General features: G+C 45.3%; 1 protein-coding gene across 1 annotated transcript in view; it reads left to right on the top strand.

Annotated features, from left to right (window-relative positions):
* The window catches only part of SKAP2 (src kinase associated phosphoprotein 2), an 846,051-nt gene extending 831,188 nt beyond the window's left edge, over positions 1–14,863 (top strand). Inside the window, exons 12-13 of the mRNA XM_069648220.1 lie at positions 13,988–14,088; positions 14,416–14,863. Of these exons, the coding sequence (XP_069504321.1) occupies positions 13,988–14,080 (93 nt within the window). The 3' untranslated portion in view covers positions 14,081–14,088; positions 14,416–14,863. The remainder of the gene's footprint in view (positions 1–13,987; positions 14,089–14,415) is intronic.
* Positions 14,864–16,107: the final 1,244 nt, after the last annotated feature.

Here is a 16,107-nt window from a genome sequence, read left to right as displayed (position 1 = left end):
GGGGTGTATTGAACTTCGGTTTCGAGTAAGTATACGAGTAACTATTCAGCCGAAAGCCGAATGGCCGGTTTTCAGCCGAAATTTGGCCGAATATTTACTCAAATGGGGGCAGAGCATAGATGTATTTAAAACAAGGCTGACTAGGCCCAGGCCTAGGGCGGCAGATTTCTAGAGGAGCGTCATTTTATTGCAGTTTATTTTCAATGTATTGCTTGTCATTTTTGTAAACTATAACGCCTATTTTGTTTCCCTGAGTCCGGTTGATCCACAATACTGAAAGTAATTGTGAGCTGTTTGAAATCATTACAGCTAAAGTCTTTTATGGCCAAATGTGTAAATAGATGCAAAAATAGGGCTCCTGGTTGGGGACCTATTCTACCCAGGGGGGTAAATTAGAACAAAGTATACAAATGAATAGGTCCAAAGGACCTTATGCTCAACGATACACTCCCAGACAAAAACAAACGAATTGGCCTCTGCATATATACACAAAGAATCACTCTTCGCTACTGTCTAGTAGAGATAAAAAAACACTTGTTTTTATATTCAGAATAAATGATTCAGAAAAAAGACATCACAAACAGGTTGGCTACACCTGAACAAGGAGAAAAGTTTTTTTGAAACACACACTGAACCAAAACCTTTTGGAACGAACTCCTAATAGTGTGTGTATAACATAGACCAAAAAACAAATGGAGTTTGTTAACAGATTCACATAACAATGTGTGCAGATTTAACATATACTTCTAAAAACATGTAAGACAAAAATAGTAACACAGATGAATATTTTGCTTGTGTGAACAGTCTGAATAAGCTATAGCTTAAGGGAGTAGTGGGTCTACACCAGGTGTTTCAGCCGTTTTTCAGAGGGCTAAGTGTGCCCCGTCTTTAAACACGGCCTTCATCAGGACGAGGTTCAGGGTAGACTGATGTCTTAACTGTGGAGCTACTGCAAAAACCATGTGGGCTTGTCTCTGTGTAATCCTCACAGTGGAGGTGTACATCATCAAAAAATGGTTCCAACCGCTGAAATGGTCACATCGACTCACGGCTTTCTGTTATTTTAGAGGGGGGTACTGGCTGGCAGTGTTGTAGTTGCACGTCCTCCTCTCATGTCAGATCCGAAAAGACTGCGGGCGCACTGAAGAGTGATTCTTTGTGTATATATGCAGAGGCCAATTCGTTTGTTTTTGTCTGGGAGTGTATCGTTGAGCATAACGTCCTTTGGACCCATTCATTTGTATACTTTGTTCAAATGTGTAAATATGCTTGATATTTGCAAAAGCTTTATTATTAAGTCGACTTTTTTTTAATACAAAAAAAGGAAACACGTACTAAATCCAGCTTGATTTAGGTATTTAGCGATTCAGTCATACACCTCTCAGAGACATTTATGATAGATATAAAGCTCTTTGGTCATTCTTATCTTCCCAAAATGATCTTTTATATGCAAAACAGCCAAAACCTCTTTTTTTGTAGTGCCACTTCACATTATCTTTGGAGTTCTTTGTAATCAATACACAAATACACCGTATTCAGCAATCACTTTTTTATTCAAATACACAACATGATATTTTTTTTATCATTGCAAGAAGGAGTGGTTTCACTTCAGAAATGTAAAGGTTAAAAATGATGTATCATTTTACAATATTAAAAGCATGCAGGGGGCAAAAGGTCAAGGACAGAGTTCCCACAGGTGGCACTAAAATGATGTTGCGAAGCAAGCACTAATTTCCCTCCCCGGCCCCACATTTCAGAGGTCAGTGGCCGCCAAAATGGTGCAAGCATGAAATAGATCATAGAGAAGTTAAAATGGCGAAGAGTAAATCTGAATGCGCAAGTGCATCAAGAAACCTGTGAAAGGATAGCCAACGCCATAGAAGGGTGAGAGCAAAAACTGTGTCCCAAAGGTACACACTGTTTCACAGCTGTAAATGTGTTCCACAAAGATATCCATTCAGCCATCTTTGCAGAAGCTGCTCAGTGCTAAGCAGGCAAATGGCACCCCTGCTGGATTTATCATGCGTCTTTCATGACATTCTGCTGCACACTCGGTACTACCAGGAGAACCAACTAAAAAGTATGTCACACAATGCATAACTGTGATGCTTATAAGTAATCTTTACATTGATTATATTTTAAATGCAAGGTAGTACTTTTACTGTGGAACAGTACTTCAAACAACAGCAGGACATCTATATCTTACCCACAAATCCCAAAATGTTCCTATGTATTGTACAGTCCAACCAACTCTACGGAGTTAACAAACATTTTAAATTACCTTAAACACAAGCTGGCAAGACCTATAGCCCAAACCACACCCACAAATAAAATATTGTGCTGGACTGCCGGACTCGTTGCTCAATTCTACTCTTGGAGTGTTAGGTATTTTGGACAATAGCACAAACAGCAATTATGTAAACAGTATTACCACTTCATTAGTGATAAAAGGTGCCTGCATTGTGCAGCTACGAGGAACGCTGATGCTTCCCACACATGAACGTTCAGGGTCACCATTATCCATTACTCCACCGTGAGAAAGGACAGCCAAGGATTCCAAGAACCTTCTCCGACTGTCTTTACTCTACTGAGGTTTTTATGCCCAGGCAGAGTTTACAAACTTCACTTGTGATTTTGCCATATTTTAATGGCGTTCTACCCCAAGGGATTGGAGATATATCGACTGCAGCAGGTAACCTGCCTTATTGCCATTTTTCCCACTGCCAATACCAGAGCTGTAACCATGAGAAGGGGGTTGAGTTCTTTCTTTTCAAAACTTGTATAAGATGTGCCTGTACCACTTGCATATATTTCATATGTAAACTTTACTACTTGACAAGGCCGGAAGTCGAAATGTAGTTATGTTGCATTAATATTACAGACCAGTCTAGGTGTTTCTCATAGAGAGACAGCAGGCAATATGTGAGAGAAACCAGATATTAGCATTGAAACCAACATTCCTCGTTCCACCCTTCTCTCACTTGTGTCCAGTTGGCAGACAGCTTATGTTCTTATCACTTCCTCTAAAAGATTGTTTTCAGGCTTAACCGAAAGTAGACAATTAGCCATAACTATTACCTCTAGTGCACTCAACTGTAGAGCACACTGCCTTCTCCAAATCTTGGGCAGCAGAGATCTGAAAACACTCTTTCAACTATCATAACATAGAAGATGACAGGCTTGAATTAATAGTGAGGAAACAATAACTTTCTAATCCCTACAACCTTAAAAACGTCTTTATAATGTTATGGAGACAACATGGTGGGCAAAATGGAGGTGAAGGGGTGCAGTTTGGACAATCCCAGACAGAGTTTGTTGATGGGGCGGAATCTGGTGAAGGTGCAGAGTCTGGCAGAGGTGGAGTAAAGTTGGGAGGCACATGCACTTATTTGGGCCTAGGGCAGTATAAAGCCTAAATACACCACTGGGGCAGAGGCCCCCATACAAGCACCACTCCGCTCCTCGCCAGGCCGCACAAACACAGTCCGGGAAACAAAAACAGCCCACTCCTTACCTTCTTAGGGTGGAGGCAGAGGCCCCCCCTGCCAGCGCCACTCTCTTACTCACCCAAGCCACATCTGACCAACACGGTCCAGGAACATAAATCATCCGCCCCCTACTTTGTTAGGATGAGGGGTGGCCATCTACCCCTTGCTGCTTGCAGTCTTTGCCAGTTCACACCTGGCATACGTGTCCGTCTCAGAAAGCTATGCCCCGCCTTCCTCATCTCGTTTGTATATGGTTGCTGTAAACTAGCCAGTTCCCATCAACTACACCAGGCAGATTGTCTTCTTTTTTTTTCTCTTGCATTTTTTTAAAGCAAAATAGCTTTATAGACCATGCCCTTGGGCCGTGTTGGGAGTTATGGGCCGTGAAGACCTTGTTAAATGCCCTCACGATTATAGTGATGAATTTGGCGAAGCAGCAGTGAAAGTCGAGGTTGAGGACCAGTTTACATTAATGCATGAAAATAAATAATTTCTTGCTCTGATAATATCATCTGGCATCTGTGTTAATTTTCTAATGATTGTTGTGCGCAGTGGTATGAAGTTTTTTGCACATCTAATTATAACCTTATTTTCATAAATAGCTTGCCACATAATGATAGCAACAGTTTTGCAGTATAATTGGCTTACTTCAAAAGCTTAAACGGAAAAAATGAAAAAAGCCTAAATTACCTTCTCTCATCTTAACTATAGTCCTGCCCTCTTGCTTGGTGTTCCCCCATCTCGTTCCACACCTCTTTGTAATGTAATGCAAAATGATTTGTTAAGAGCGGGAACCAGGCAAAAGGGAACAATCAGCCCCACACCCTTCTTAAAACAAAACGGTCTCAAGGACTTTACGAATGCTTAAATGATCCGGAATCTCTCTCATAAAAGCCAGAAGGGCAATCCACATGGTGGGGGCCAACACCGAAAAAGAACAGTTCCAGCTCAGGCCTTAAGGAAACGGGGTACGTCCAGCAGGTTGGCAGAGGCTGACCGTAACAACAGCCTTGGGAGATAGCGGTTTGCTTGGCTTATCTTTGCTCCATCTATAACTCTGCTATCAGTCGACTCTTCTCGCTCCCTACCCATTCCTGTGTCTTCTTCTCCCTCCTATCGGTCTCCCTTCTACCTTTTGACTTTCATCTTCTCTTCCGTTTTCTTCGTATTGTCTACAAATATCAACAAATACACATACAAATATAACATGTGCATGAAATATTTAGGGCCCAATTCATGGAAATATTTGTGTGGGAAATAGGGTACTTGCGTGCCAAACAGCGCGCAAATTAGCATTGTCGGCTCATGGAATCGAATGTGCAGTACATTTCCTGGACTTGCGTGGAGCTTGTGCAGGCTCGGCACATCTCTGCAAGCCATCGAGGGTCTTGCGCGAGACTCCACGCGGACCATGGTCTTGGCTTGTGCAGAGTGCTGGGAAGGGGGCAGAACACCAAACAAGAGGAAGAACTTGCAAAAAAATGGTTGTTTGAGACGTGTTCATGGATTTGATAGCGCAACCTCTTAGCCGGGAAATGGCCAAACAAGTTCTTCATACTATACGTCAGAAAGGCAGGCATAAGTACTCTTGCGCATAGGAATCGCAGTGCGTAGGTGGGTTTGCATGTCAGATTTCAGGGAGCATGTACGCAACCGGGGTTCCGATCCAATTTAGGGATATGCCTATGCAGTGGAGCAGGGTGTAGGAACAGTTTATAGGGGTTTGTACGCAGATTTTTTTAGATTTCAACCAAGTTATGATTTTTCATACGCATGTTATTGCGGTATAGAGTCGGATACAGTTACGTGGGTCCCTGCGCAGGGTCCTCGAGATGCAGGCCTGCTTGTGGGGGACCCCACACACTGTTTGAAGGGTGAGTTGTTTGTGCTGGGGCAGCACACAAAGGTAGCTGTCCTGGCTGTTTTTGCTTTGCGTGGGGGTGTGTCGGTGGCATTCCGGGCGCGGCTTGTGAATATGGTTACTTTGCGCAGTAAATTCCATGAATACGTAGGATGTATATTTTTTTTATCTGCGCGCAGTGTCCTTATCGGCACGCGAACCCTGAAGGGTTTCTGCTCAAATTTCCATGAATCGGCCATTAGGCATTAAATTGCAGTAGAGTTGCATTCAAATGGTCCTTTATTATTAAACAAACTTCATTTGAGTTAATTCCAACAGGCTATTTCCTTTTTAATAACTACAAATCTATATTATTTGTATACTTTTATTTTTTTTGTTCATTTGAATAATCGTGCCACTTTTTTCTACTTTGGTAGTTTATTTTTGTTTCGTTTTCCCCAAGGGTCGTGAGGAGACCCCTTTTACCGCTGCTACTTGCAGTCCAGCATCTGAGCTGCTCCTTTCTTGCATGCTTGTTTAACCCCCTGTGGTGTGCCCCCCTCCGGATGAACATTCTGTAAACTTTCTTTTTCCCCTGTTTCTGGGCACCTTTCTTGATGGACAAAGAATAGAGATTGTGCTAGCAGTTTCTGTAGCCAGAAAGGTGTATTTTACACCCAAAATGCTGCTGGGCTTTTCAACAAAGGAAGTGTTGCTCTGTATGATTCCCCTGCCAAATACCTTATTTTATTATTGTATTGTAGATATTTAAAATTAATTTGCTTTAAGGTTTTTACCAATATACTAATTTTTCAGACAGATTTTACCAGATTGAGCATTTTTGGAGGAAGCAATTGCATGACACCGATAGATGTCCAGGTTGTAGACGTTGCCCTCCTCGTATCTATCCTATCAGACCGGGTTGCACACAGGCAGGTCCATTTTTGGCATGCATAGGACGCGCTTGTTACCACTCTACACATTGGTGGTGAGAGCTCATCCGTAATATTCTAGCTACATCTGCGGAAGGATTGCACCTGGTGAAAGACTGCACTGAAACAGGCACGTACAAAGTGCTGGCTTTAACCCCTTAACTGCCAGGCTATTATGCAAGTCTATGCAAAAAGGACGAGCATACTAAACCACACAATTTGTGAGTAGAACATGAAATGCAAACATGTTCTCATGTCCCCTTGCATGTACCTCGCTCCCTGCAAGCTTAATAGCAGTATGGTGGCGCAGCATCACCAAGCGACCGTGGAGGCTGGCGCAGCAGCACCACACTCATTGTTGAGAGGGGCTGCAACAGCAAGCTAGGATGTGTGCATGTAGGGAGCAGGTGCTCTTACAGCAACAATACATTGCATGGCTTGGGTCTGGTGGAGGAAACTTACAATAGCTTCAGGAGAGGAACTGGTGAAGGCAGTGACGCCTTGGGGGAACAAAAAGGGGCACGTGGGAGACCAATGTGCTGTGTAGGTGTCTGGAAGCCAGAATGGATGTGTCTTGAGAGTTACCCGGACAGCATAAGGGACTGGGTAATTCTTATTTCCAGTGCCAGGTTATCTTGGCCTTTATTAGTTTGAATGCAGGGCAGTGAGTAAGTAGGCGGCCTTCTTTGGAGCAGACAGTGTAAGCGGGATGAATCTGTGAACTTTGGAAATTGACCTGCTGTGCAGCTGTGATAATGAGGCGCCTGTAGAATGGGTATAGTGTCTTGAATATCACGCTAGCGTAAACTCGGAGCTAGTTGAAGCCCCTGAGTGGGTGTGAAGCTGATTGGGCATTTTGTTCAGTCCAAAAATGAGGCAGTTGTTTAGACTGAAGGAAAGGTAGATGGGGACACTGATGGCACATAGCTCTTCCTGTTCCTCCATCGTATTCCTTGTTACCCGTGGGACAGAGTAAAGTAGTGGTAACATCGAACACGTGACTGTATGGCTACCTTACCTCCATATGCCAAATTACAAAGAATCATAAGCGCACAAAAAGGACGGGTGTGCATGCCTGCCCGTACACAACTATTTACATAACAGACTAACGGGGGCATTTGTGGAGTGCATTATCACCCCCCACACGCGTAGCTCGGCATGAGAGACAGATATCAGAGGTTTTTAACCTACTCAATGGCATTCATTTTACCCATCTCAGAAGGATGAACGTGCCAGAACTCGAACCTGTGACAAAAAGGTCAACACAGATTCCTCAAGCGGATGCATTAGTTCACTGAGCCACAGACCCGGCTCATAGCTGCTCTTATGCACACGGTAGGAAACCACACCATGTGGCATTCTCGCCTAATGAAAAACTTCCCCGCCTCAATGATGGCAGGTTATGCTCCGTGCAGCATAGTCTTAGGGTCCGATTCAGGGATTATTTGCCTGGTTCAAAGTGAATTTGCATTGCTGAAAAGTGACTTTGCACTGCCGACACAAACTCTGGTTCATGGAACCGTGCAAAGTGTATTTTTGCCGTGCAAAGTCATTTTGTACTGCAAAAATGACTACGCGCTGACTTTGCACGGCAAAAATACACTTTGCGCGGTTCCATGAATCAGCAGTGCAAAGTCACTTTGAACCGGGCAAATATTCCATGAATCAGGCCCTTCGTGTGCTGTTCTGCCATTGGTGTGAAAGGGGGATTCCCCATCTAACGTACTGCGCACGTGTTCCTGTTTAGGGGTTTATCCTTACTGACATGGTGCCTGTTTAGTCTATTTAGACACAGTTAAATTAGCGTCAGTGCATCAACTGCTACAAAGCAAGCAATGCTGAATAGAGCAATCTGATTGGCTGCCAGGGCATGTAACTTCAGAACTGCATGAAATGGTTTGAGATCAGTGAGTAGAGAGGTTTACAAGAGGCCAGTCCACTATCCGGGTCTTTGTACTTACCAACAACTACTTCCGTGAGTTTTCGGGAGAAAACATTCAGGTCATATTTTTATTAATTAGTATTGAGGTTGGCATTTTAGAATTGTTTCATCAGCACAGCACTAGGCGCTGAATGTCTGAGGTGCTTTAAGGCTTGCGGCCGAAGAAGCTTGATTGACAGTATCATCACTTCAGCAAAATCATAGAGGACAGCAGAGTGGAAGTGACATGACAACCCCCTTCCGCCCTCAGGAATCCATCTTTGACCTCCTCCATGAACGACCATTGTATGATCTCGGACAATTTTTTATTGAAAACTTGAGGCTGCGGCATGGTCAGACACGATGCCTGAAAACAAGCACAATCAGCCCAGTATTAAAAAAAAAGGCAAAAACATATTTACTTTTAATAAAGAGATCAGTTGTTCCAATCAGTTACATCACAGGGCTTTAAAGCAGTGGCCATGGCCTACAAGAAGCTACTTGCTACCCCAATTTGAGGCTCATGAGATTAGACCCTGCAAATATTGGTTTGTCTGAAGTTTTGGACTACAACTACCATCAACCATAGCTAGCCTAGCCAATGGTGAGGGATCATAGGAGTTGTGGTCCAAACATTTGGAGAGCCACAGCCACAGGTTTTCTAGAGCAGTTCTCGTTGGTGCCCAGCATGTTTGTAAACTTGTCAGTTCTACTACATTACCGAATTGAGGAGCAACAAAGAGATGTGCCCAGGACCACACATAACCGGCACAATGGGGCAGCCGGGATTATAAAGCAGATCTTCTGGTCCGCAAGTCAATAATCTGACGGAGAAGCCACATGGGCTCCCATGTTTTCGGATGTGACCTGAAGTCCTCGAGCACCTCTTGGTCTTTCTGCCTGGTTAAAGCGTGGCACTGGGCTAGTAATCACCGCACGCTGTCAGGAGCAGGCTGCAAGCCTATTCCTAGTGATAACATAATGCAGCTTTATAGCACATGATTAATAGGAAATAATTACACGTCGTACAAAGGGATGCAATATTTCTTGCAAATTGACTGCAATGGTTTCCTGCCGATTAAAGGACGCTTCATTATTGTATCAGTCCTCCTGGAGCACAGTCACTCGCTGTGCCTGCGCTTCAGATCAGGTTAGGAGCTGCGGGCGGTGAGCTATGCCAGATGCGGGCCGCAGCCACTTCGGCCCAGGCCATCTCGCCTGTTTTCTGGACGCAGCGCCCGTTCCCCGTAAGAAACGCCGAACACATTTACCGGTGACAGATGTGTTTACTTCCCCCAGCCGTGGAGTTTCAGGGGTCCAAGTTTAATAGAACCGGAAAGAGAAATGCCGTCGGCGGCTGCTCTCGGATTTCAGATGTGTGGGCAAGTTGCAGACACGGGCGCCTCCAGCGGACGAAATCGGCACTGCTCCTCCTCGTGTTCGAAACTCGCGCTGCATTAAACCTGTTTTATGTATTTGTTTTAGTGTCGCTTAGGATACCGTTTAACAAGTACAAATTATTTTGTATGAGAGGCACGTTCTCTCTAAAAATGTGGGTATTTCTCACCTAATTTCCACGTTCCCCATCATGCATTTGCTTGGGGGATCTGCTGTTTGGCGGTCTTCCAATCTTTTAACCACAGTCAAATGGTGGCAGGACGGTCAGAACGCACTAGTAAGGTAAAACCAGTACAAAATGACGAGTACCTTTACCCCAGGGCATACACCGACTCCTGTAATGACATTGTGTTACTGTGCGTACGTTCAGTGTCTGGGGTAGTCTGCAGAGCACGTGCCATTTTCACTGGCGTGCCGCATAGTTTTCAAGTTGTCCCATGTGTTCTTCATGCCCGATGTCTTTTCCCCCGTTGCATTCTGGGACTGGTAGTTCACCATTCATAACGATAAAATCGAAACCCTTAAGTTCAAGAAAGACTGTGCGCGTGGCATGGAACTGCTTGGGAAATCCCGCATTGCACATGTTTGGCTGCTAAATAACAGGTCTGTAGTCTGCGGGGCTTTGTAAAACATTGACAACTCACCCTGCCTTCCCTAACCTAGTCCAATCATTATAAACATGCTGGGTTTCATAACAGGCTGCGGCAATAGCGGTGAATTAAACTTACATGTGTAAGTGCTGAGTCAGACACACATGTTTGCATGACAAATTCCTTGGGTTCGAACTGGTAGCAGCGATCTTTGGGACGCATGGCAGTGCTTTAATAAGCCTCATGTTGCACTTAAAATACATCAGGCGTTGCTGGTTCCTGGGAGGATTTATGGAGCGGAGCTTCTCCTGGGGTGGGGGGGAGCGGGGGCGGGGCGCAAGCCCTGCTCAGCCAGTGAGAGGCCGCCCAGCATCTTCTCTTGGAGGGAGGCGCTGCTGGCGCCCCTGCACTTTTATTGCCCTGGCAGCCGCTCCCGTGGGCAGCAGAAGGGCCTCGCTTCCTTGTCTCCGGACACTTCCAGTGTTTGAAGTTTGTGGTCTGCGGCCAAGCGCTACATCTGCCTGGCAATCAGGCACTGTGGGCGGGGCTTCCTTCCTAATAAGGCTCGTGGGCGTGTGCGCATTCTCGTGTTTGCAGCAATAGAGCGCAGTGAATCTTGCCAAATATTATTTTACAATGTCCTCTTTTTCTTCCAACTCATATATCAATTCCAAAAGGCTACTGGCCGCCTTAAGCAGCCAACTATTCGAAACAAGAGCCACTGCAATTAGGTCATATTTAGCACTTAGAAGCGGGCAGAATCCGGCAAGAAACATCCCGATTTTGTTTTCGGGCAACGTTGCCAATGCGCATTGTTCCTTCAAGCGCATTTTTCTTTGTATACTTTTACCCTGTGGACATTTAGGGTCTGATTTGCAAAGAATAAAACGTTCCCATGTTAATCGGGCCCTTAAGCTGTGCATCTGCTAATGGTTTCTACTGAATCCAGTTCTATTGATATTGAATGGTTTCTACTGAATCCAGTTCTATTGATATTGCATGGTTTCGACTGAATCCAGTTCTATTGATATTGGTCTACATATGTCCAGCAGAAAAAAGCAAGAGGTGCAGTCAACTCCTGAATGTATGCAAATAGAAACTAACCTCCAACCCCCATGCCCCTCCCCGCCCCCGGCCCACCACTCCCCGCATGTAGCATTGCAGGGCAGTTCACTAAATATCCCAAAACGCATATGCCTGTGCATGGTTACGGGTCTGCAACCTGTGGCTCTCCAGATGTTTCGGACTACAACTCCCATGATCTCCTGACATTGACTATGCTGTACAGGCCGGATGGGAATGGTAGTCCAAACACATCTGGGAGCCAAAGGTTGCAGAAGCTAGTGACCAGGCCATCTAGAAATGTGTAAAAGGGTGTAGTCTACCTTTTCTTAAAAGTGTTTTTTAACCTAAAAGAGTCGTGGGGTGTAATTTACAAAGGTGTTTTACAATGGCGCAATAGCTTTCAAAAACGCTTTGTAAATCAGACTCATGTGTTGTGCTTCTTCTCAAAATAAACTGCTTGCTGGTCGGAAAAGTATGCAATGCCCAGTGATGCTCTGGCTACAGATAATGTCAAAACACTGAGGGGCAGAAGCATGGAAGTGACTAGGTGCTCTAAGGGGAAGGGGCTAGGTGTGACTGTGTGCTTCTCAGTCACAGGGCATGGGTGTGATTGTGTTCTCTGATCTGGGCAGTTGGGTGGAAGTGTGTGCGACTAGTGGCAGTGGGTGTGACTGTGTACCCCACTTTGAGTCACTGAGAGAGATGGGTGACTGTGTGCTTCGCTGTCAGTGGAGATGAGTATGATGGTATGATCCACTGTCAGTGGAGGTGGGTGTAACTTGGTGCATCACTTTCAGTGGAAGGGGGAATGGCTCAGCGCTTCACTGTCAGTGGAGCTGAGTGTGACTGTTATCTCCACTGGGAAGCATTGAGAGGAAGTGGGTGTGACTGTGTGCTTCACTGTTAGTGGAAATTAGTGTTATTGTTTTCCTCCCTTTAAGTCTTTGAGGGCAGTTGGCTGTGACTGTGTGCTCCTCTGTGAGGAAGTGCGAGAGGAGGGTTGGACTGTGTGCCCCGCTGTGCGGAAAAAGGTATGAACGGGTGTTCCGATGTGAGGTGGTGGGTGTGACTGCGCTCCATTTTGTGGGCGGTTTGGGTGGAGGTGGGTCAGGTGTAACTGCGTGTGACTGTGTGCTCCTCTCCGAGGCATTGAGCGGAGAAGCGTGTCACTGCGTGCCCTGCTGCGGTGGCTTTGGATGGGTGTGGGTGTGATTCTGTGCTCTGCTGTGGAGTGTTGGGTGGTGGAGGTAGGTGGTGGATTGACTGTACTCTGTTGCTGGGTAGAGGTGGGTATGCCCGTGGGCTGCACTTTGGGGCATTTAATAGCAATAGATGTTAAAATGTGCTCAGCTGTGAGGCATTGGGTGGAGGTGGGTGTGTCTGTGTGCTCCGCTTTGGGGTACTGGGTGTACACTGGAAGTGCACTCAGTGTTGAAATATAGATGTCAGTTTCAAAAATAGCAATGCACTGACATAGGTTATTAGCACGTTCAAAATACTTATATAATACTTCCTTTCAAACTACACTGAGGGTTTCCACTTGTTCCAGTTGCAGCATATGGGGTTTTGGACACTGCAAATGCACAGTGGAAAGCAACAGGGCAATTTTGCCGACCAGATAGATGCTCCCACTATAACCAGTGCAGATGTCATTCAACGCCAAGGACCACCTCAACCATGTAACTGGAATCCATGCACCTACCGCAGTTCAGTAGATGTGTTAAACTCAACATGCTAGGAACTGGGCCCAGTGGAGACCATCTGTAACCGGCCAACTGGTATTTCCAGAAGTGTCACAACACGAGGTGTGGTTTCCAGAGCTCCTCCAGTCATGCATGCGTGCAGTGTCCATCACGCCACTCTTCGCAGAGTGCTAGCCAGCCTGCGGATTATAGCCTAGTCTGCCGCCAGGGCCCACTCTGCCTTTGAGGAGGGTGGGAAAAAGAGCACCTTTAAGTTATTAGAAAAACATACAAGTAAGACCGACGAAACAACGCAGAAATCTTCTGGTGGCATCCATTTTGTTTTAGTAATTTTACTGGGCGCTGCGCCTCGAGGAAGCTTGGGACGCTCGATTAAATGCCTTCACTGTGAGCCGATGCTCTTTATTCTGAATATCGTGCGGGGAGCCTCATTTCTTCAGCCGTAAATACCATGAAATGCAGTAGCGGTCCACTAACAGGGAAGGGTAGGGAAGGGTGGGGTAGGGGAGCCGCGTGTGGCAGGCCAGTGTTACTTGGCTCTGTCACTGTGTCGCCATCAAGTGTTAGAGCTTTTCCCGGAAGCTCTGTTAGCTGCCCCATTGACGACATGGCAGTTAAAAAAAACCGCGAAGGCCTGATTCACAGAGCGTTTTCGCCATTATAAAACGCTTCTGTGAATCAGGCCCTCGTTGCGAGTTGATGTCGGAACAGCCAACATGTTCCCTGCCCGGCTGTGTTCCCTTGTCGCAACGCTGCAAACAGCAGGTGTTTCTAGAATAACGTGTCAGTACTGAAAGTATTGAACCCCCGAAGGATGAAAGGCTGTGATTGACATGTGACTTGCAAAGTGATTAGCCTATTGAGATGTTCAACCTCACCGCAGACATCGCAGTTAAAGCCTTTAAAATGAAAACACAGCGCATGTTTTAGGTGCCTGCTCCCTGTGCCGAGTCTATACAGTAAGCGCGTGCATGCACCCACGTACCCTTCCCCCAAACTGCATTATCTGCGCTCGGCCAAAGGTTAATGCCTGGCGTTGTTTTGCATTAGGAATACAGCAAGTTCGGCTGGTGGGTTGGAGAGATGAACGGAGCCGTTGGCCTGGTGCCCAAAGAATACATTATGGAGATGTACGAGCTCTGAGAGGCCGGGTAAGTACTTTTTAATCCAATCAGCTGTAATGGCTTGCAGGGCTCTGTTGCAGAAGCCAGGCCTCCCTGGGCCATTTGCAGGAGCCGCGGTAACATGAGGACAGGGGCAGGGATAGGTCGCGGGCTGTAATGGGTACAATTGGCCCGTGCCTTGCTTTCTGTGGCAAAGCAGTGCTTTAGTTAATGGCGGGCGTGTGTCTGGTGTAGCCCGGCCTGACGTCTCTTGCTTGTCTGCTGTTCAGTGGTGTTGTGTGTTTAACCGTGTGGTTGAAACCTTTTAACCATATTGCACTGCTCTCTGTCCACCTTACCCTCTCCCCCCTGCAGATTCCTTCCACGGCTACACCAACGAGTGGGGCAGACTCCACCCCCGAAAATGCTTAACAAATGTATTTGGAAGGACTGCAAGCCACGAAAGCACGGCGGAAAGAACTCGATAATTCAAAGAATTTTGACAAGATAATTCTCATGTTGGAGATATGATTTTGATACTACACCATTGTCGCAAATGCTTTTGAAATAGACCTGTTCTACTGAACGCTGTGATTTTTCCACGACATGTCTTTTTCTAAGAGCGTTGCACGCCTTAAACATAAAAAAAAAAAAAAAATGCCTTTAATGCTGGCCCATTTTTCTGATTAAAAAACCGCTTGTTGATCATGCGAAGGAAGCTTGCCCTGGCGAGGCTTGTGTGCAAAGCCGTCACGTGGCAAGTGTCCCGCAGGTTATTGCAGACTTTACATAATCTGAAATCAAATAAAAGCCCCGAGGTTTCTTTTCGTCTCAGTGCTTGTCTTCACTCCGAGGGATTTGGAGGGATGGAATTCATTTCTGGGTGATTGTGAGTTTTAGCTTCAGAGCCTGCTATGTAAAGTTATGTTACTATGCTTTTGTGCTGTGCCGACTGAGCACCGTAGTCGTTTCTAAACTCGAATCCTTGTCCTTGGCCTACTGTGCTCGCCCGGGGAAACCAGGCTGTAGTCTGCTTTGAAGGAAACGTGAGGAAGGATGTTAAAGGGAAAACTGTCAGGAAGAAAATTCTGCGGGCATGTCCGACAGACTCAAAAAGTAAGGAATTATTTTTGCATTCTTTAGAACGGCACTCCATTAAACATGATATCCCTGCTTTAATAGCTTCCTCATTTCTTTAATACAAGCTTATGTGATTGATTCCTAACAAACCCTCATGGACATCATAGAAGGTATATCATGTTATTTCCCCCCAAAACCTGACAATCTTACCAAACCTGCAAACACATGTTTCAAACCTTTGGCTCTTCATCAGGGCATTGATTTGTGGTGATGCCAGTAACGATACAGGGAACAAATTAAATAAACTCAAATAGATCAATTTTCTAATCAAGTTTAGTTTACATGTATCTTCCCTTTTCCTGTTCAGTCTGCTCTGAAATAGGTTCCTATATCATACAGGCTAGTTTTGTTATCCAATTTGATGCTACCTTAAGTTCATTTTCTTATTTTTGCCTTCATCCTCTCTGATTGGCAGTGACTCTCCTTCATCTAATTTCTCAATTGTTATTTTCTTTTTCTCTGTACTTAAATTGATTTGCGTGTGTTCTGGATGGTATCAGCCGCAAGTAGGCAAACTCTCAAAATTTGAGACTAGAGCCCTTCATACTGTCTCTCAATTTAAGAGGATAATAAAATTCATAATAAGGGAAGTAACAAGGTGCACCTTGCCACCCACACACAATTTTCACTTTCAAGGGCCATCTTAAATAGTGATGAGCAAAATGTTCGCCCACAAAGCGAATAGTGAGGAATGTGCACTGCATGCTGCTTCCACCTGATCTTGCAAAATCGGCCTTACTTTTCCGTCACCACTGAAATTTTGCCCAGATTTTGTGTGGTTTCGCATGGAGTGTGTTGTTCGTTCCCATGTTAGTTTTGTGCAGTGTGATGAGAAACTTCGCACAGGTCTTTTTTTTATATCCATGCTAGTTTCATGCAGCGACAAGAGAAACTTTGCACAGTTTTCTATTCTGGAGCAATTTGTGT

This window comes from Ambystoma mexicanum, chromosome 2q (assembly GCF_040938575.1).
Source record: "Ambystoma mexicanum isolate Mex_15411 chromosome 2q, UKY_AmexF1_1, whole genome shotgun sequence".
NCBI lineage: Eukaryota > Metazoa > Chordata > Amphibia > Caudata > Ambystomatidae > Ambystoma > Ambystoma mexicanum.
This window is presented reverse-complemented; position numbering and strand designations above follow the sequence as displayed.